The following is a 22,899-nucleotide window of genomic DNA, read 5'->3' on the forward strand; positions in this document are numbered from 1 at the left end:
ATATATGTTCCAGTTTCAAAAGTTATTGTAACTCTTTTCGAAGTATACATTTTTTTCATTTAAAAACTGCTAATAATATAATTATAGAATAAGTTCCATTTATTTTGAGCTGCAGTATAATGAATCTATAAAAATATATATTTCAAATTTTTTTATAAAAAAATTGGAAAATGCCAATAAAATACTGAATTAAAAAAAACTATTTAGTTTATATATGCTTCTTCTTCTTTTTTTTTACATTAAAAGAAAAAAGAAGTGTACATAAATGTTAGTAGAATTTGCTTTACACCAATAATAAAATCTTTCACAAAGTTATTCAGTATAAAATACAACTTGATACTTACAAAACATGTTTTAATCAATCTTAATGAACTATACTTTTAAAAAAGGTGTAATATATTGCTTTTGAAATTTAAATATTAAAATTGTAATACTTAATATATCTATAACACTTTTAAAATGAAATTTGAAATCAGCATACAGTTAAGAATTTAAAAAGTTATAAAAAAATACGCTTGCATTTCAATGCTTCAAAAATTCAAACATTTCAGATTTATGCAAAATATTTTTTAAAGCATTTTCACACTTCATTGAAACACAACTAACTGTAAATTAATTTCCATGTCCAAAAGCATTTTCAGGAACAGGTTCATAGAATCACACAAGCTTTTGATGACTGCAATAAACAAAATCTAATTAATAGAAATGAATATTTCTTTAACTCAAACAAGTATCAACATCGTCATTTATTATTAGTTGTGTATGGTAATCAGCTGATTTATGCAGAATGCTGGTTATATTTCATTTCGGTTATATTATTATATATAATTTCATGAACATGAACCCTCTAAATTGTCACTCATTAAAGCTGTGTTATATTATTCATATATGTTCTATTCATTGTATATGCTGATTTTTCTAATGGAAACCAGTTACATGAAAACAGAGTTACTTAAAATGTAAATGACTGGCTAATCTTTCTTCTAAATTTCGCAATATAATAACTTACAATTTTTCTTAGTTGTTTTGTAAATTACACAGGTATTATACAGGATCTTTCTTTAGTTTTCAAAAATGAGAAAAAAAAATCAGGGGATAAAATCTTTAGTGAAATAATAAAAATGGCTTGGATTTCAGAGCAATAATGTAATCCATTGTTGGAAATTACATAAAAATATTCTTTTAAAAAAATTGCCAAAATTGGGGGGAAAGGTGAATATTGTTACATAAGTTTCATTACAACACAATTTTTTTAAATTTAAAATGGCATAAAATTTATTTTTGTGTACTAATATTTTCAAAAGTTATTATGGAAAACATCAACATTCAGCTTAATTTTTAATTAACTAAAATTCAAAGGTGCACATTCCCACCCTTCAAGGTATATATGTGTCGAATTTGGGAGCTGCAGGTCAAATGGTCCAGCCTACACGGCACTAACATACACGTTAATCTATATTATTAGTACAGATATTGTCCAGAACATTATTTTTATTCCTTGAAAATTAGAATATGCTTCTATAAACATATATTCTAATACATAATTTCCCATTAAAAAAATCTCTAGTTTTAGTTTAGAACAATAAAATAACTCCATTAAAGCAATAATTAATTTAATAGAGGTATTCCATTTTTTAACCTGTTATATAAAAACTTGCGTTTTTCTCACTTTCTGGTACCAAATATGCACTTGTAGCAAAATAAAATATGAATAATGCCTATAATACATTAATTAATTTTTTAACATAGTAATTCAACAAAATGTTTTGTTTCTAGCTTTAAAATTTGTTTGCATTAATTCAAACCATAAAAAGTTCAGATATCAAATATTACCATTCCGTAATAGTAGAAGGTTGGATTTTTAATGTTTTAATCATAGTAACAAAACTATAATTGGTAATATGTATTTATATAGAGAGATGTCTTTTTATAATCAACATATCTGATATTCTTGCTTTTACTATTTTTCTTTCTTCCTCTGAAATGCACAGCCATGAATACCTATAACTTCCAGTCTGAAAATCATGCATTGAGAAAAAAGGTTTCCATATTTTCTAGACCATTCTATTATCATTTTGAAATAAGATTGTTATTCATTATTATTAACAGGTATGTTATTTCATCAATTCTGTTTTTATTGTTGAAATTACGATCATTTGTTCCTTTGTAAGTCAGAGTGAAAAGATGAGACTGACTTCTTGTTTTAATTATGTTGTTTTGTTTGCTGCAAAATATCAGAATATTCTTGTTCACTCTTTCATGTAGCACTTTTAATGTTAAAATGAATTATTCATCTACTTTAATAATTAGACAAATTGATTATAAAATTTAATAAACTTTATTTTTAGACAGTTATATTATTTATTAAATATTAATAATTATTATTGAATCATGTTCTTGTATTCAAATACACACAGATGGATGAACTGACAGCATTTAATGTATTCAGTTTAAGCACATGTCGACATTTCTGAGGATGAAGTCATATGCTAAATTAAATTCATTTATATCTATGCACTTATGCACAATTAGGATCAAACATGGATAGATTTATCAGGAATAAATTTAATTTAAAAATTGATAGACTGACACAATTTTGGAGTAAAAACCACAAACATCCATCTATCTCATTGCATTTTTAAGTCATTGTATCTATAAATAGATCATTCCTCTCTTAGATCAGGGAAATTCTAAAGTGTGGAGATTTATTAAAACCTTTCTTTTTATATACTTCAAATACATTGAAAGGTAAAAATTAGTTTTAATTATTAATAAATTTCCACCTACACCCCCAATTTGTGTGCATTTTTAAACATAAAAAAAAATTTCAGTTTCAAATTCTGACTACATTATTAACCATTATCAAAAATGTCTAATTTTAAAATGTATTGAAGTTTATCATACACAAAGACAATGTTTTTAATATTTCTTACCTTACTTTCTTTTGAGCTAATAGAGGCTGCTTTAGTTTCTAAAATCTCATTATCGTAAAAATGGCTTTTTACTTGTGTTTCCTAAATAATAAAAATAGCCACAAATATATCTTGATTCATTGTAATAAACTAAAAAAAAATTACAGCTACAAAATTTATTTCACATTTATTATGTTAAGTATTTTGAAAGTTCAAAGTTTATATGAAAAATTAACACACAGTATTCAAGTGGCTGAATACCTCGTTTTAAATTATTAAGGGATATTCATATTAAACATGTTACAAAATTGAAACAAAAAAGAAAGATGAATGGCATAAAATAATGAACTGTCCCAACTAATTAATGCATAAACAAGAAGTAAGGGTGGGGTGGGACTAGTTATAACAATGTTTGAAAAAAAGTTTCAATTTTTTAAAAAAAAGGAATTTGATTTTTAAAAATGAAAATATTCAATTTTTAAAGATTTCTTACTTATAACTGTTTTTATATATATATATATATAACTATTCATTCATCGTATACAAAAGAAAAGAAAAAAACATAAACATTTGACACTTTTAATGATTTTAGCACAATAAATATTTTTTCAAAACAAATTAGTGGTTACAACTAACAACGCTCCTGGGGAGAGTTATAACAATAAAAACAATAGTTGTTAAAAATATTTTTTTCATTAATATTCTTCTAGTAATTGAAATAAAAAAGACATTTGTTAATTATTATTACCTGGCAAAGACAATGAATGATATCAAGTCTCTTATAGGAAAAAGAATAATTAAATTATTAAAAAATTAATATAAAAGTTATTCTTTAACTGAATCTCAATTGTACCAAACAGATGGCAAATCATTACCTTTCACAAATTTGAAAATTATGTATTATATTCATTCGTCATCATTAGGGTTGATAAATCATTCCATTTTAATGCAAAAAGACAAATTTTGCATGTCAATGCTTACAGCATTTCAATAGGCCAGCTTTCTTACTTCCAGTGGAAGAAATCCAAAGTAAATATCCGACCATTTCACCAAATAAGAAGGTATTTTTTTCTTTTTCTACATATGTAAATACTAACATTTATTTTGACTATCCAACCAAAAGAGGACCTTTTCGCTTTTTCTTTTTAATATATCTATACATAGCCATGTGATAAATATTGAATAACAGCTGCATTTCTGATGCTTAATATTTTTTGCTAAGTCTTCGATTATAGCTCATATATTTATCAGCTTTTTGAAGATTTCCTTCTATAGTTTCTTATTCTAAAGGGAGAAAATAACTAGATAGAATCATTCAAATTTATTATCTGTTCTGTATTCCCTTTCATTTCCTCTGTTAATCTTTCTGATAAGTGATGCAATTATATACTTCAGTTAGACATTTTTTAATAATGTGATTGGATAATATCTGCTTAAATATGTATGCTTCCTTTCTACTCTGTAATTTCTAGGTAAATAATAATTTATTTTTCTTCCTTTCAATCTGGAACTGTACTTGAATTGCTTTAACAAGAATAAAATATTTGGCATTAAAGCAGAAAGTCTAATTACACAAATCGAAATACAAGGGAAATTCCATCGTATGATTTCAAATATTTATATTGATTAATAAACTAATATTGCACTTATTAAAAAAAATTGAAACTGATAATTTTATAACCTAATACATAGGCAAAATAAATGAGTACAGACTTTTTTATAAGATCAATTAATTTGTTATAAATAAAACATTTAAGAAATATTTTATTTATTATTAATGAGCTAAGATGGCACACATATAGTCATTTTTTCATTACCTTTTTTGGCAGAGCCTTATTTAATAGGTTCAGTCATAAAAATCATTTTTAATAAAATTTTTGATCAAATATTTTTTATTCACTATATAAAGTGCATGCCACAATTTATCCTGTTACAGTTAATCCCTAACTTCTCTATAATATGATTAATTGAAAAATAAAATAAATAAATTTTTATGTAAAGTATTTGAGATAATAAATATACTGCAGAAATATTACATTAAAAAAAATTAATCAATCTCAAAAATGATAAAATTCGATTCCAAAAATGCTGAAATCCGAGTTCCTATGGCAATGTGTCATATTTGTATTTAAAATTTATTTTGCAGGAGTTTTACACTTTTTATATAATACAAACTATTTAAAATATATGTCTTTTTTGGAATGTCAGAACACTTTCATTCATTCATCCTTCACCTAGTATATTGAATTCTTAGGTGCTAAATTTGGAAACTTCAATCAGGTGAGTACATATTATATATCTTTAATTCTAAAAAGTAATGTTCTTATATAAGATCAAAAATAAAATAAAAGAATTAAATAAATTAAAAAGAATTAAATAAATTAAAAAGAATTAAAGAAAATAAAAGAAATAATCATTTAAAATATCATTATTTAAAAAAATATATTACAATACAGAATATTCCTTCTTACAAAATCTTCCACATTTTTTAAAAATTCATAATTAGTTCTATACTGCTTAAAGCATTTCGTAAGTATTTTGTTATATAGAAAAAGGATAACAGCAAAAATTCATTAAATGTTCATATTTCTCTTTTTCAATACAAGTTTGAAAATTAACATCTAATCTAAATAAATTTTAATAAAAATATTTTATGGGTTTAAGAATCAAGTGTGGGGGGGAGTCTGCATAGTTCCCTTATTTCATATAAAAAAGAAAAAAAAATGCATTCATTGCAATAAGAATATACTTAAGTAAAATAAGTTGTACTTACTTCTGAAGAGAGTTCTTTAGATAAAGGAGTTACAGCATTTGAATCTAAAATAGAAAAGAACAAAACATATTTTTAAATGCTTTGAAGAAATGCAGATTTTTTTTTAATATTATAGCTATCTAATTGAAAAACAATATCTATATAGAATTAATTAATTAAAAGAATAGTGAAGGTGAAAGTTCCAGTTTTGTAAAACTTTCTGTACAAAAGTGCAAAAAGTTCATGATGAAATACTTGAAAATCTTTAAAAATCTTCCTGTGAATACAAATTTCTATCAAATGTCCCATCTACAAAATGAGTTGCATTTCAGGATAACTGTACAAGTCCTTCTATTTACACTATGACTGACAAAATTATGGCTAAATAATAAATATGGAATATATATGTGAATAATATAAATATGGGTACAAAATGTTTCTGTCTATATGTTCCTAAATAAAACTCATTATTTTGGTAGTTTTAGTTTATCCTGAAACTTAAGTAGAATGATTCCAAATAATTTTGTTTATAGTAATTTATATCAATGAAAAATGTTTAGAATTATTAGCAACATTTGTTATTATAATTAACAATTAAAAACTGCCAACAATTTTACACAGAAAAGGTTAAATGATAATAAAATTTTACACAGAAAAGTAAAAAGGCTGGAACTTGGTTTTAATATTTTATCACCAATTTTTTTATAAATTTTAAACAATACCTTTTATATTGAGATTTTCAACTTCAGATATTACTTCAGAGTCAACTGTGCCTTCATCTGTGGTATTCTAAAGAAAAGAAAATATTGCGTATATTTCCAGAAAAAATGATGATTTCTTAGAATTCTTTTCACAAGTAATATAAAGATAATAGAGTAATATAGATTATACTCTATTTGTAATCATAAGTAATACAGATTCTTTTAATAAGTAATATATATGATTTTAATTTAAACATTCTATAATATTCAGATTATTATTTGTATTTATAAACACATTTGTTATTAAGCAAAAAAGGTACTTTCCTTACTTCCCATGCACAAAAATCATGGATTTGGATAAAGTATGAACGCCGTAGGTGCTGAAAATTTTATTTTCAGAAACCAGGGCATGAAAGTTTTGTACTTCATAGTATTGTAGTTTAGTTATATTAACATCCCGTTTTAAAATAACACTAGGGTTCATAATTTTGAACCGTGGTCAGATGACAAGGACAACTTCTGAGTTGCCCCCTTCCATAGTATTGTTAAGAAAGGTGAGCATTTTGGGTATTCTTTTTGATATTGGCTGAAACCAAAATTCGATAAAGAACCACAATTTTAGTAATGAAATAAACATACCAATTCTTTTTTCAAATCTATAGATTTTTTTAGTATAGGCATTCAAAAGCAAACAGAAATAAAAATACTTTAACTCCTTGATTCTAAAATTAGATACCAAATTTCATCGATCCAAGTTGTTGCATTTTTTAGTTATCATGTTTACATGCATGCAAAAATATGGATCAAGGGACAATCAATCTATTTGCAGATTTGGTTCAAAATTTTACAATGATCTATATTTTAGATGTTGAAACTATATACAAAATTTTGTCCCCTTAGCCTTAGGAGAGTTACAAAATACTTTGGGACAAACAACATACCACATTTCATCTATCAAGCTCAGAGAGTTCTGGATTTGAAAGGATCACAAAAACATCATTTCCAAAATGTGCTTTTTGGACTTGTGCAGAACTAAAACATAGAGATTTCCAAAAAATCTCAAGTACATTTTCTTTTTTCTTTTGATGATTATAATCTTTTTTATAATTTACTTTACTCTTAGTATACTTTGCATGTGAGAAAGTAAAAATGATAACTTCAACTATAGCAAATATTTTAATAAATAATTATTATTTGATATAATTTTAATTTTTCTTCAATTCATTAAAGAAAATACTCAAATTATTGACATCAAATGTGAATGAAAATATATTAATATTTCAGGATAATATAAACATGTTACTTTTTACTAAATATTGAAAATATTTGGACATATTCAATTATTGTTTAATATAATTTCAATTCTTCATAAATTCATTCAAGAAAATGTTGAAATTAATGGGAACAAATAAGAAGAAAAATATAATTTTACTAGATAAGATAAACATGTTAATTTGAACTAATAATAAAATAAAAGTATTTCAAAACAAAATATTTTTATTAAAAGTACAAATGTGATAATTGGCAAACTAAAAGGGACCAAGTTTAAATTTACTTACTGTTTCATTTTTAGGCATAGAAGTTTCGTGTACATTGGCATGTTTACTAGATGAAGAATTAATATCTGGTATTGTCGGGCGAATCAATATCATGTTGTCTATTCTTATCAAAGTATGGGTCTATTCCAAATAAAATAATATTATATTAAATAAAACATGTCTACAAAAACCATTTTTTAAAATATACTTAAGTAAATATCATTACTTTGTTATTTGCATTCATAATAAACAATTTTCATCTTTTTTAATACCTAAGAATAAAGTAGAAAGCAACAAAAACATTCTTTATTTTAAACCTAAATTGAAAATGAATCAAACAAACAATATATTCCCACTTACTCTGTTCAATTCAGAACATTCAGAACTGTCAGAATCAACATCACTGTCTACATGCCTGATACTTTCATCTCTTTCTACTTCATTGAGCAAAGATTCAGGATCCATACCAGTCAATACTTCATCTTCCTCATCAGATGCATTCTGATCAGAAGATGTATTTAGAGGTACATACCATACAGCACCTATAAAGAAAAAAATAACAATAAATAAACAATTACATCATTAATCAGTTTGAAAATTAAAATATAAAATTCCCAATAACATATGAAATTATAAACGGTTTCCAATAAACAGTAAGTCAAAAATTAACACAAGACACTGACATTCTATTTTTAAATATAGCATTGCATCTTTCTGCATCAGCTCAATATTTGTTTCATTCCATTTTTAATGATCACTAGTGAAGTGAATGTTAATGAAACTTTTTAGTACTTAGAATTCTGACAGTTACTTTTAATGTCACAATGTACAATTAATATTTTTCTTCTTAAATTTCTTAAACACTCTTCCAATATACATAAGATTTCCTGTTATAACTTTTATTAGATCATGTATGACAATCAGATCTTGGATATCGTTAACAGAATAACAGCCTCTCTAGAAGGGCACATCTTCTAGTAAACAAAAGAGTGTTCAACTGAATATGCATCCACCAAACTTCAGGTGAGCTAATAACACAGAGCAATAGAAGTCAAAAGTGTGGAATCAAGAAAGGAAGAATTGTTAACATTGGTTTCAATGCTCTGAACAATCAATTTGAAATGAACAAGACAGTTTTTCACCAATGCTGTTCCCTTCTATGGCAATATTCACTCACATATGGCCAATTCAAGTTATTCCTCCACTGTCAAGAGCTTCTACCTTCAGAGCTTGATTAAATGAAGAAAAGTTTGTGATATACCGATCCAAGTCATACTTGCATGATAGTTGAGGTACACAAATAATTCTTAAAGTGTCAAGCATTTACAAGATTCATGCTCTTAAATGTCTCAAAAACTTTAGCAAAATGTTTTTGAGCTTCATTGTTTCCTATTCATTGGTTCATTATTTATGAAATATCTTTTAAAAATAACTATAAATTAAGGGTATAGAATTAAATTTATACCTTTGGATAAAGTGGGAACTTTCTGTCGATACTCTGCTTTCAAAACTGGAGATAGAGTTTCATTTTTATTACTGGTAATTGGTGGTAAGGTAGGGAACTTTGCCTATAAAAAATAAGCAAAATTAAATAAAACACAGATAAAATTAATTTTCATGAATATAAATTGAGCTTATTTTATTAACTAAAGTTAAGAGACTACGGAGACTACTTTCAGATAACATTCAATTCAAAAGATAACAGATATAAATTCCAGAAATTTTAAATAAATTTTAAAGCTTGCATTTATACTAATTCTTAAACATTACATAATACTTATATTAAAAATATTTTTTTCTTAGAAAAGTAAGAATTTCTTATATTTACAATTGTTCTCATTTAGTTGTTTCATCACTTACTAACTTGCATAGCATGTAACATACATTATAAACAGAAACTTTACGTAAGGGAAAAAAATTCTAAGCAAATAAGTACTTGAATGGATAAAGTCAAAAATATTTGATAAAGAATTTTAAATTGTGTTGATATTAAATTTTATTTCATTTCAAAAAAATTATTAATATATGTAATAAACAGAACAGATGACATAAACAGAAAATTACAGCATCAGAATATCATAAATGACATTACAAAAATTTTGTTATGACATTTATAGTATGAAGATATGGTATTATTAAGTTTCTCTGTGAGCCATACATTTATATTTAAACTGCATTACCAACATTATTATATATATTTCTGAAGTTCTTGGCCCTTTTGAATGAGATTCTGTTCTGCAATTTTAGTTAATATGTGAAATTGTGTATCTGAGACCATTATTGCATATTAACTAAACTATTATTAACAGGATAACAGCTATGGGAACAATCTCCTAATACATAACAATTACAAAGTTAAATAATACTAAAAGACAATCAGCAAATTTACCAACAAAGCATGCAACAAATTTATCAGGTGCAGGTTACAAGAGAACAGGCATTAACCAAAACGCACACATTTTTGTCGTCTTCTTTCTCTAGCTGAGCTGCTCTCTTCAGGCTGAGAAGGACTAGTATTTGGATTGAAAACCTTCTCTAGTTTAACAGCCAATACAAGAGTATGACATCCACCACAAGCAACCTAAAAATATTAGCATTTTATAATCTAATATAAATTTGAATGAATATATAATTAAAATGTGCAAATGCTAAAACTAACTTGCTGCACTTGAAAGCCATTAAATCTTGTAACTAATGTAGGCACAAACTGAGTTGAATTGTCATCAATACCAAATAGACCTAATTTCCCATGTCTTCCATTTCCACATGTATAGAGCTGTCCTTTGTCTACAATAAAAATAATGAAATTGAAATTCAAGTTTATATTATATGAATACAAATTGTTACAGCACGTTTAATTTGGATGTGCAGTTGATTACCATGTTGTGCATAGTTCTCAAATAAATTTAAACTTCCAATATACAATAAAATCCGTGAATAGTGTCTATCAAATTGAAAACTGTCTCTCCAAATCATCTATCCATCAGTATAAAAATAAGGATAATTCTTTGTCCTAATTCTTTATTGCCCATTTCTGATGTGTATTTAGAAATGATTAAATTTATTTGGTTAAAAGATGCTTCAAGAGTTAAAAAATGAAGAACAGTTGGCTTTCCATTTATTTTTTATTGCTTAAAGAACTTTAATGTTATTTCTATATTTTTTCGCATATTGTTACTTTTATTGGTGCAATTTTTTTTTTAAATACAGCACAATGAAATAAATATAAACAGAAATTTATTTCCACTTCCCAAACAGCAAGAGCAAACCTGAACAAGCTTGATTTTGCAAATATTCACTGACCATTTACTTGAAACAACATTATGTTAGCACATATCAATAGTGATCAATCTTTTTAAAAATACATTTATTCTAATTTTAACATATAATTAATATTTAAAAATAAAGCGATTTCCTTAAAAATATAAATAAAAATGCATACTGGTATCAAATCCCATTAATGAGAATTCAAAAGAATTTGTAAAATTTGAAATTTTTAAAAGTGAAATAAAATGAGTAAATTAAAAATAATAATAATAAAAATTTTCAATGAAAATATTTATAATTACCAGTCAAAAAGGCAGAATGGTTTTCTCCACAACTAACTCTAGCAACTTTAACATTTTCTAGGAAAACAATTTGATGAGGAGTTGAAACATCCAGAAGTCGAGAGCCTAAACCTAGCTGCCCGTCATAACCATTTCCAAAACTGTATGCTTTGCCATCAGCTGTTTTTTTTTAAATAACAAGTACATTTAATATATTGACAAAACTCGTGATTTTATTTTAATATATGAGGAATATAAGAGCATTATTCAATTTCAAAACAAACTGTAATCTCAGAAAATGCATGATTAAATTAAATTATTTACAAAATTAATGAATAAATAACTAAACTGATGTCCATATATTTCAATTTATTATAGCATGCATATTACTGATCAAAAGAAATGTTCCATCATCTTCTGGTGCTTTGAAAATATTATATTAAAGTTTATTTTACTGGTAGTAAAACATATCACCCAAAGCTTTATAAAATATTTTTATTTATTTTCAATAAATAAAATAGTTTATGCCAATCAATCTATTTTATATATTTTCAATATTCAATATATTTTAATTTTTCAATAAATAAAATAGGTTGTATTAATCAACCTTGCCTAGGAACTAACAATATTAAGTCACAGTTGATAGTACTATCAGCCATCTTGATTTCTGATTCTAGTGATTTCACATTGTTGGCATTCCTGTCAGAGTTAAGTGGCATCCTAAACTAGATTTCAACTCCCCCCCCCCCCATTTGCAGAGTTAGAAGGGAAAGGAAATTTCACTTCCCTGTACCAATTGCATTAGTAATTTTTGAAATACAACTCATGGAAACTTTCAATAAACTGTTACAAAGTTAAATACAAAGCAGATAAATTGGTAGTTAAAAACCTTTCAGTCTATAATTTCTAGGTACATACAAGTAGTTGAATACTTTCCAAACAAATGTTGTTCATTATGTTGAAATAATAATTCATCCAATTTCTAGCTTCAGTAATAAGAGAATCATGGGGAAATTAAAGTTACACTCCTCTCTTTCTAGTTTCACCCTTTCGAATTGGGTGTCCAATCCATTACTTTTGCTTAGAATTTTACACATCATACAACTAGTTAATCGCAAGTTCATATCAAATCAAAATTACTCAAGTTATCATATTCATATTCATTAACATTCATACGAGACAAACTGCGGCTGGAAAGCACTCTCTATCAGTTCACAAATAGAAAGTAATTCCAAATATGCTTTGCATTTTGATTTGGGGTTCTCTAATTGTGTCCAACAACCCTAAGTTTTGAAACACCCTTTATATGAAAATGGAAAGAGTAAAAAATGGTATTATGAAAATATAATGCACACAATTATCAAATTGAACCACAATGCATCTGTGATTAAATTAATCTTAGGCAGATTCACACACGGCTAAAAAAAATTTTTTTTAGATGATTATTATTTACATAAGTAAAATAGGAAATCAAGTTAAGGAATTATTTTAAAATGTTTCAGTTATGATACAGGAATAAACAGATACATAATCATTACAAAACATGCTTGATTATGTATGAAACATGAAAAAAACAATAATGAAACATGAAATTACGTAAAATAAATAAGTTTATCTTTTTTAATTTGAGTCAGACTTAACATTGCTCTCAAGTCTTTTTATTAAAGAGAGCAAAAAGTTAGAATTGCCTGATATAATTTCAGTGCATCCAGTTTATAACCAGTCTAACAATTAAGTCCAGTTAATTCTAGGCATGAATCGAAGTCAACATCAAAAAATTGGCTTCTAAATTTATGTTTAGAAAAATTGACAAAGGAAAATGATTAGCCAATGAATATATAGATACAAGAATATACATAACACAAATTAAATACTTGCATTTTTTTCAATAGACACATAAACTGACTAACCACATAATAATATAAAATGTTTTTCAATTACAATGTGGTCAGTTTCAATAGCAACTAATAAAATACAAATTTGGAAATAGTATTAATTCTAAAAAGTTAAAACTGTCATGACAGCAAACATTTTTTTTTTTTTTTTTTTTTTTTTACAAATAGGATTGTAATTTTAATTTCAGTATCAATTTAGTTTCTGCTTCATACATGTACTCAAAGAGCCACAATTCATGCCCTCAGCAAAACAATACCAAAGAAATTTGCATTTATATATATATATATATACAAAAGTATTAGAATCAAGTTAATAGGAAAAACAAAAATCAAATATATTGATGACCTACTTTTGATTAACTTCGACAATACTAATATTATTACTAATTGCTATCCAAAAGATTTAATTCTAAAAGATACAAATATAAATCAACTTGAGGCTACCTTTCTGGATTTAAAAATCGAAATTGCTAATGATAAAACAATAGTTGGTATATACGATAAAAGGGATGATTTCAACTTTAAAATAACAAAACTATGTAACTACCATTCCAATCTAAACTCTAAAATTTTCAAAAATCTAATTTTCTCACAAGTTAACAGGATCAAAAGGGTTTGCAATAATAAAAATTCTTATATTGAAGCATCAAATATCCTCCTTAAAAATTTAATTAAAAATGATTTTCCTAGAAATTACTGTAATGTCAATTTTTTAATTAAACAAGGTATGGTTTGGGATTAATCTTTTGGCTTAAATAAAAATAGAACTTTACTTGCATATTGGATCACTCAATAGATGGCGCTGGGTGCCTACCTCTGTTTACATAATTTAACGTTAACTTTTAAAAACAGGAAATCACAATTGATTGTTTAAAGTTTCCTTCACTGTTGGATGGTATGTTCTGGCCTTTTCGTTTTTAATTTTAATTTTAATTTTAATGCTGTTTTTGTTTTTATTGTTATTGTTTGTATTGTATTTTTACTTTGTGGTTTTTTTCTAATTTGTTATTTTGTATTTCCTTTCTGTTAAAATGGTATATCTCTTGAGCATAATTTCAGGGGATTTTCGGGTCACGAGGAATCATTATTAGACTTATGTCTGTATGTCCTCACAGAAAAAATCCCTTTATTTGAATCCCTGCCTGAGGGTGACCCTTGAAAAAGTCTTCAGGCCGGATTCTTTTTTAATATTTTTTTAATAATTTTTTTTGGTTTAATTTTTATTTGATTTTTGTTTTTCCTATTAACTTGATTCTAATACTTTTGTATCAATTCATCTGTGTTTTAGAAGTAGCTGCAATTGCGCTCTCTAAATACTATGAAGTTCCTTTTTGGTTTTAGTTTAAATAGGTAATAAATTTTAGTTGCGATTTCGAAACTGTTTTGTTTCGTTTTCATTTTAGTTTCGTTTTCAAACTTTTTCTTACTTTAGATTGGTTACTATATAACTTACCTGTCAGAGCTATTGTGTGATTTCCTCCACATGAAACCCATACAACTTTTCTGTCAAAAGCAGGAACACAATGAACACTAAGAGGGCTCTTCTTAAGTGTATGTTCAGGGAGTCCTAATTTTCCTGATTCACCTTCACCACATGTATACAGTTTTCCATCAACTGTAAGTAAAAAATAATGAAATTTATATACTTCTATATAATTTTGCATTAGTGATTAGCGTGATAAGGTTACAAGTATAATTTACTCATATTTATTTCACATCTAAAATATGTTCTTGGTAGTTTCTAGATAGAATTTCCATATACAGCAGCCATAATGTGCTAAAAAAAATAAGTTTAATATTATTGCAAAGTGCATGACCATTCACCTAGTAATAAAACAATGTATTTAATTATTAAACTAGTATTTTATTAAAAATAATTTTATAATAAAATATATTTTAAAATATTTTTAATTCTAATTTAATAAAAATTGGAGAAAAAAATGCATGAAAATAAAGTTGATATGATTGCAAAGTTTGTTTTTTTTAATTTAAAATAATATAAAAATAGTTTTTGTGCATAAAATCTTTTAAGTCTACAGATGAAAGACATTAAAATTTTAAATAATTTTTAAATAAAGAAAATTTAATAACTTTTAAATGCCTTTTAATGAGCCTTCATATCATGGAAAGTAATAACATGCCAAATTTGATAGTACTATAATCAATAGTCTGGTCTCTAGCGCATTTTAAACTTTGTTTTGTTTTGTATTATGTAAGTTGTATGACACAGTTTACATACAATATGCCGATCTATTAATACTATAAACAATCTATTAATATTTCAGTTAAAATCATTAGAAATGTTGTAATAATCTAAAAAAAATTATGTCCATTTAAATTTTTTATTTGCTTTTCACATGCAGTTTATCACTGGTAACAAACATAAAAATAATTTTTTAAAAACATGCATTTTTAGATATTCTAATATTATTAGTTTTAGAAAATTAATAATAAATATAAGCATTTAAATGCATAAAGAATTATATAACATTTACTAAATCAAGGGACAAAATGTACAATTAATTTATTCATAAGTTTCAATAATTACAAAACTAATAAAAAAATGTTTTGAATACAGTAAAAAAATGTAAGAAAAAATTGAAGACCATAAAATTGATACCAAATTTTTTATCACTCAACTAATTAGAATAAATTAACTAAGTAAATATTCTGAGCATATTATCATCTAATGTGCATGACTAGATTTTTTTCCTGTTTATGGAAGTTGTCAATCACTGGCATAGACAATAAATGATAAATGATAGGTTGGTAAAGGAGTGCAGTTACACATTTTTGTTTTTTATGACAGGAGAACAATAGAAACTCGAAGAATAACTTATTGTGTTAAACATTATGTAAACGTTGACAAATCTTGCACAAAAATATTCTGCAAGACTAAGCATGTCTTCAGAGATAAAGCAATGAACCCCATACAGATTTTTTTTTTTTAAAAAAGGGTAAAACTATATCAGACATAGTTGCATGCAATGTGCAAAACATTTCTCATAGGTTGTCAAAATTCAGAAATGAGACTGCCATTGATCAAATAAAAATCTTGGTCATGTAGGATCATCGAATCATGAACAGAGTACTTACAGGCATAGCAAGCACCAGCACTGTATTTGTTTATTCCATTTTGGATAATGATTAGCCATCAAAAGTCACTAAAAACAAAGTTACAAACAATCAGGAGAAATAGCATCATTTGGAGATTGATTAAGAAATTATGAATATATTCAAAATGACCTCAATTTCCTCAATGTAATGATCACTGGTGGGTTTTTGAGGTATGAAACAGAAATCAAATTGCAGTCATTACAGCGTCCAAAATTTCTAAGGTCAAAAAAAGCAGGCAGATCCTCAACAATGACAAAATCGTGCTGATGGTCTTCTACACATTCAAGTGTAGTTTATAACAACTTCATGCCACATAGCACATTGATCACTAAGGAATACTGCATTGCCTTTGGGATGATGCGAGTCTTATGGACAATTCCATCAGGATAAAACATTTGCTAATTTATCGTATCTGGCATAAAGTTTTCTAGCCAAACACAAACAGCCAATGCTTCGTACTCTCTACTCTTTCATCATAACTCCATATGACTTCTGGATATTTTCACAAACTGAAAAAGCTTTTACAGAAACTAGATTTTAATCATGGGAAGACATCATACAGAATGTATAAACTCAGCTACATGCCATATTAAAAGAAGTGTTCCAGAATTTTTTCCAAGAAAGACAAAATCATTGGTGGAAATATGACAAATGGAGAAGACTACTTTGAAGAAAAAAAGCTACAAGATTGTAAAAAAAAAGCTAACAATTCTTTTAATGTATAATTAATTAGATACTTTATGAAAATCTCATAAATACCATTCATTCTCAAGCTTACCTGTAACAAATGCAGAATGATAATAACCTGCAGATATACACAGAATACTGCAATCTAAATTCAGTTCAGTGGGAATTAAGATGTTTCCACATTCAGGACCAATTTGTCCCTCAGCACCACTTCCCCACACATAAACTGAACCTTTATCTAAAATAAATAAAACAATATTTAATACAAAGAAAAAGTTTCAAAATTTTATAATACCCTCCCTTTTGGATTCAAAAAGCTTTTATATTACATAACAAAATTATCTTAATTATATAAATTAAAAAAATCTATGAGACAGATCTAGATAACAAGTTAACTATGAAACCAAATTTTGAAATCTTTCTTAAGGTGTGTATAAAAAATAAAACAATGGTGTTATACATGTTAGATGAAGAACAATTATTTCGATTGTAAATAACTAATAATTGTTCTCTAGTAAATAATATAACAAAAATTTTTAAAAAATATCAATTTGCATTTTCATTTTTTTTAAAATTAATAATTCATTACTAGGAAAATCTGCTTTAAAACTTTCAATAATTCCATAAACAAATATAAAAAAGTAACACAATACATCTTTACAGTGTGTAATCATCATATAAAAATAAACAGATTTTTTTCCCTTCATAAAATATGTACCAGTTTATCTAATAATATAAAACAACACACAATTAAATGACATTTTTATCAACTTACTAAAATCTGAGCCTTCATCATAAGTTTTAGTTTTTATCATTAGTAATATTTTACACAATGTATAAGTATATCAGACATGCCAAAATTGAGTTTCAGTTTGACATTTACTTATTTAAGGCAATTAATTCTTTAAATAATAAAATGATGAGTGACAAACAATTTTCCCAAATATTTACAAATATGTCAGGAATATATTTATGTTGGTTAATCTTTTATTTCACAAATTAATTAAAACATTGATGTTCACATGTGAAAATGAAATATTTGCAGATTTATTAATAAAGACATGCAATGAACAACAGAATTTTCATAACATACTTCAGTTGTATAATCCTCTGCCAGCAATTAAAAAGTTAAAGAAAAAGTTTATTTGCAATTCAAATTACTACAAAGATTAATTTAGCAGTGCACATTCATAAAAGAAAATTTAAACATTTGCCAATGGCAAGAAACATCCAATAAAAATGCATTTACCAGTCAAAGCCAGAGAATGTTCAGCCCCTCCACTCAACATTTTTATAGTAACTCCTTCTAAACCCTGAACTCGAACAGGAGACAAATGAACAGGTTGCTCATCAGCTGACCCCAGTTGGCCTTCACTGTTGGATCCAAACCCATAAACATGACCACCAGCTGCAATTAAATGTAGAAATAAGTTTGATTTAAATTAATTTGATATATTAGATGACCCTAAACTGAAATAAACATAAGATAAACTGAAATAAACATTAAAAATAAAAATAATCAATATATGATATTATAATCAGGGATTTTTCAAAAGATTGATAGTATTGTTGTTAGATGGAAACATTAAAATGTTTTTGTTTTTTTTTCTTAACTTGAAAGTCTTCCAGATAGTTTCAGCACAACTTCATGCACTAAATTACATTTTGCAACATACAATTGCAATACTTGGACCATTTTGAAATATCTTAGAATAAAAAGTTACAGAAAACATTTTGGCTGCTGGTAAGCTACAGAAGAATACATAAAATTCATTTAGCATAATTTAAGAGAATTAGAATGGAGAAACATTTCTGAACACATATGAAAATATGCAACAAATCTTTTATCAATTCCACTTTTCAAAAGTTTCACTTCATTTTTGATAAATAATATGTGAGCATGTAAAAGTGTGCAGATATAATCCTTCTGAATGTTTTATTATTATTATAAAGGTTAAGCGGAAATAGAAATTACTTTTCCAAAGAATATTAAATTAAAATATAACATATAAATTTTGAAGAATCAAATAATAAACAAATAAAAATGGTTAAGCATAAATGTAATTCTGAAAATCTGCATGTATTCTAAGATATTTCATTTCAAGAAAATATGTTTAAAAAATAATGATGAGTAAATATATTTTTTAAAAAACAAAAAGAACAAAGATTTGAGAATTTTCGTCATGAAACTTACCAGTGGCAACCAGTGTATGTGATCGCCCACATGCTACAACTGTAACTCTCTCTCCTTTCAGTGCTGCAAAATATTAAATGTATTCAGTTATAATTAAAATTCCATACAGTTTCTTTAAAATTTTGAGCTTTATTCCCCATTTAGTTTGATAACTTTTATTATCAAGCATAAATATTTGAAAGAAATGTCTTTCCATTAATATTATAGGGGTAAAAAAGCATGACAAATCCTTGTACAAGCTACAAAGTTATCAAAGCTAAATGTTTCTCAGCAGACTGGTGAATATATATTCTACCTACAGCCAAATTAATAGAAAAATACTTAATTCTGAAAAGTTTAATCAATAAACTATATAATAATTCTAAGAAACTCACAATAGGAATAATCAACTCCATTTTCTATTTAATATAAAAATGGATGAACAGAATTAAAAATTTTCAACTTCAATATTCAGTTATTTATTTTATATTTGAAGCATTTTTTTATTTTTTGTATGAAGCATATAAAAAATGGGAAATTTAAATACAAGGTAATTTAATATACTTTCACAAATTACATAGGCTAGTAATGTTAATTTTGTATATAATCATAAAATTTATATAATTATTCTAATATTATCAATAATGCAGAACTTGTATACCTAGGTTGCATGGTACTATTATATTTATGGTTAAGTATTTAATAAATGCATATTTTAAAAATATTCATATGCAATTCTGTATTCCATATTCTATTATATAAAATGCATATTATATATGCTTTATAACAAACATATATTTTTATATGTATATAAAATTACTGTTTTGAATTTCATGCACCATACAATGCACCAATAAATAAGTGATGGCAAAGAAAATTAAATTTAAAAAAAATTACCTTTAACAAAAGATGGTTTTGAAATTCCTCTTGTATGCCCATGTCCAAGTTGACCCCACTCATTGTTTCCGAAGGTAAATAAACGTCCTGAAGCTTAAAAGAAAGTAAAACAGAGTCATAAAATGTGGACAAAAAATAGGTTTTAAAAAATTCAAGGGTTGAATAAGTGTGAAGAGCACACCTATTCAACTGTAATGTAAAAATTCTGCTTTTATATATATATATATATATTTGCCTGCAATTGACGCATGTAATAAATCCCTATCAAAATCTCATAGTATAAAAGACCAGGGATAACTATTCTCTCTCTCTTTTACGCTAATCTGCTCTTGTTAAGCACTGTGAACGGATGTGCCTTGTTCGCAATGCTTGTCCAAAAATCAAGCTTCCCAGGATGGAAATAAAATGAAGTTAAAAATTCAACATATCTTCATTGTTTTTGAAACTGTCTTCTACTTAAAAAATTATGTTTACACACACACACATATATATATATATAAATTGATTTCATAAGTTCAGAGCTGTGCATGGAATATCTGATTAGTACTATATTATCCATCCTTCAATGATTCAGGTATATTTTTAATTTGAATGAGTTTAGAGAAACAGTACAAGTCCAAACTTTAAATTTGATTTTTTAGAACTGTGAATTTCATATTAGTATTGTTCTCATAAACACATTTAAATGCTCAGGAAAAATAAAAACTAGGATGAAAGGACTAAAATATATTGTTACATTCCTAAAATAAGAAACACTTGGAAAACACAATAATAAATAACGTTTAAATAATCGAAATCTTTCTGTTCATTATGGTTTAATAAAATGGTGATGGTATCAATTTTCTGAGTGACAGAAATTCTGGAACACAATTAAAATTAACAAGCAGAAAAGTATTATTATAAAATGTAATAATCCAATTTGTATACCAAGGAAATGTTCTTATAGAAATCAGAAAAAAATAAAACAAATCACTTACCAGTCAAAAGTGCAGTATGTTCATCTCCACAAGCAACTTGAAGAATTGGATCATTTTTAATCCAAAATTTCCCAGCCACATTATCAGCAAATCGACTTCTACCAAATGTAAATGCTGCTCCCCAATCTTTGACAAAAAGAATTATTACAATGCCATTCACTCTCATTTGCTAATTATTGCAGTTGGACAAAAGAAATGCTTTAATAAACATCTATTGGAGTTTTTCTATAATATTTATACTCAGAATTATAATGAATATTAAAACTATCTAGGTGTCAGGCTGGAAAGCTTCTAAATTTTTAAATAAATAATATTATTATTCCTTTAATCATAGTAAATAAATTTACAATCCAATAGTAATAATAATAATTAAAACCAAAAAAATTGTTAATTATAATATAATTGATTCAATCCTGAATATAAATTTTTAATTACAGAATCTAAATAAACAAAATTTAATCAAAGCTCTTATATTTATATCTTAAAAATTACAATTTTATAAATTATGTAAGGTTCTACTAATATACTTTATAAAAGAGAAATGAAAACTGATTTTTGGTAGATACTTTAATTTTATAATATTCAATATGAACATCTTTATTTTCAAATCTGAAAATTCAAAATGTAATAAAATGAATATATTTTTTAAAAAAATAGGGGTATAATTCCAAAAATAATAGTATCCTCGTATCCTCTTACGCATGTGTTTATTTTGATATAAAAGTTTTAATAATTTAAGAAGATGTAGTAAAATTTGATTTAAAAATATTATTTTATTTCCCTTTAAATAATGTAACTAACAGAACTGCAAAGTGTAAATTTTAGATCGATCTTAAAATGTTTCCTGGAGCAATAGGGCGTTTTCCATAGAGCAATAAATTTCAAAAATTATTTTACTTATAATAAAAAACACTTCATGTACCAAAATATAACTTTTTTGTTCAAAAAGATTTAATATTTCCATTTCGCGTATTTTTCTGTGTTTGCCACTAAGATAACAATATCGCAACACATGCAATTGTTTATTTACCTGGAACATCACTGTCTACATCTGCCGCCATAGTAACAGCGATTACGATTACACACAAAATAATTCAGAGTTTACAAAGTTCTTATATTTTTTAGGGGCTACATAAATTTTAGTTGTTATCATATATTTGAAGTTTTATTTATCAAAATCTCATAGTTTTGATAAAGTTTTATAGAGATTGTTAGTCAATATAATTATTTCAGTCATTTTTTGTTGTTGTTTTCCAAGGTAGGTTTTCAAAAATAATTTATTTCATTGGATGGCAATATCCCGTCACCATGTGGATTTGTTATTACTCTCCGTTGTTTTTGTTTTCGGTTTTTGTGGATTAATAATTTTTTAAAATTTATTCTATAATGTTAAAGACACTAAATATAATTTAACAGCAGGAACTTAATTATAAATAAGAAAAATAATTTCAGAATGAATACCAACAATGAAACTGGTGAAAAGAAAAAGAATAATAAACTCTTAGGTAAGTAGTAAATTGCGGTTTATTGTAAACATATATTGTTGCTATTATCAGTTTATAAATTTTTATTCTTTGAGACTTGTCTTTTGTCTTGTGTGTCTCACTGTAACACTGAATATATAAAATATAGTTTTTTTTTTTAACTCTATGTTAGCTGCCCTTTTTCTTACACACATCTCATATAATGTTGTTTTGTTATA

The 22,899-nt window shown here is 25.7% G+C and overlaps 2 protein-coding genes across 2 annotated transcripts in view; one reads left to right on the plus strand and one right to left on the minus strand.

Annotated features, from left to right (window-relative positions):
- Window positions 1-341: 341 nt before the first annotated feature.
- On the minus strand, window positions 342-22,345 carry LOC129976162 (X-linked retinitis pigmentosa GTPase regulator-like). Its single transcript, XM_056089590.1, has 17 exons — window positions 22,228-22,345; window positions 21,198-21,323; window positions 20,221-20,313; window positions 19,345-19,407; window positions 18,400-18,558; window positions 17,242-17,388; window positions 14,800-14,961; window positions 11,473-11,631; window positions 10,563-10,690; window positions 10,359-10,484; window positions 9,369-9,471; window positions 8,264-8,445; window positions 7,925-8,044; window positions 6,387-6,453; window positions 5,686-5,729; window positions 2,934-3,014; window positions 342-676 (listed from the first exon to the last, which is right to left on the minus strand). Exons 1-17 carry the CDS (start codon window positions 22,256-22,258, stop codon window positions 650-652), a joined length of 1,818 nt encoding a protein of 605 aa, XP_055945565.1. The 5' UTR covers window positions 22,259-22,345; the 3' UTR covers window positions 342-649.
- Window positions 22,346-22,495: 150 nt separating this feature from the next.
- LOC129976213 (transmembrane protein 242-like) overlaps window positions 22,496-22,899 on the plus strand; it is a 48,004-nt gene continuing 47,600 nt past the window's right edge. The window contains exon 1 of the mRNA XM_056089664.1: window positions 22,496-22,702. Coding sequence (XP_055945639.1) covers window positions 22,651-22,702 — 52 coding nt within the window. The 5' untranslated portion in view covers window positions 22,496-22,650. The remainder of the gene's footprint in view (window positions 22,703-22,899) is intronic.

This window comes from Argiope bruennichi, chromosome 7, assembly GCF_947563725.1.
Source record: "Argiope bruennichi chromosome 7, qqArgBrue1.1, whole genome shotgun sequence".
NCBI lineage: Eukaryota > Metazoa > Arthropoda > Arachnida > Araneae > Araneidae > Argiope > Argiope bruennichi.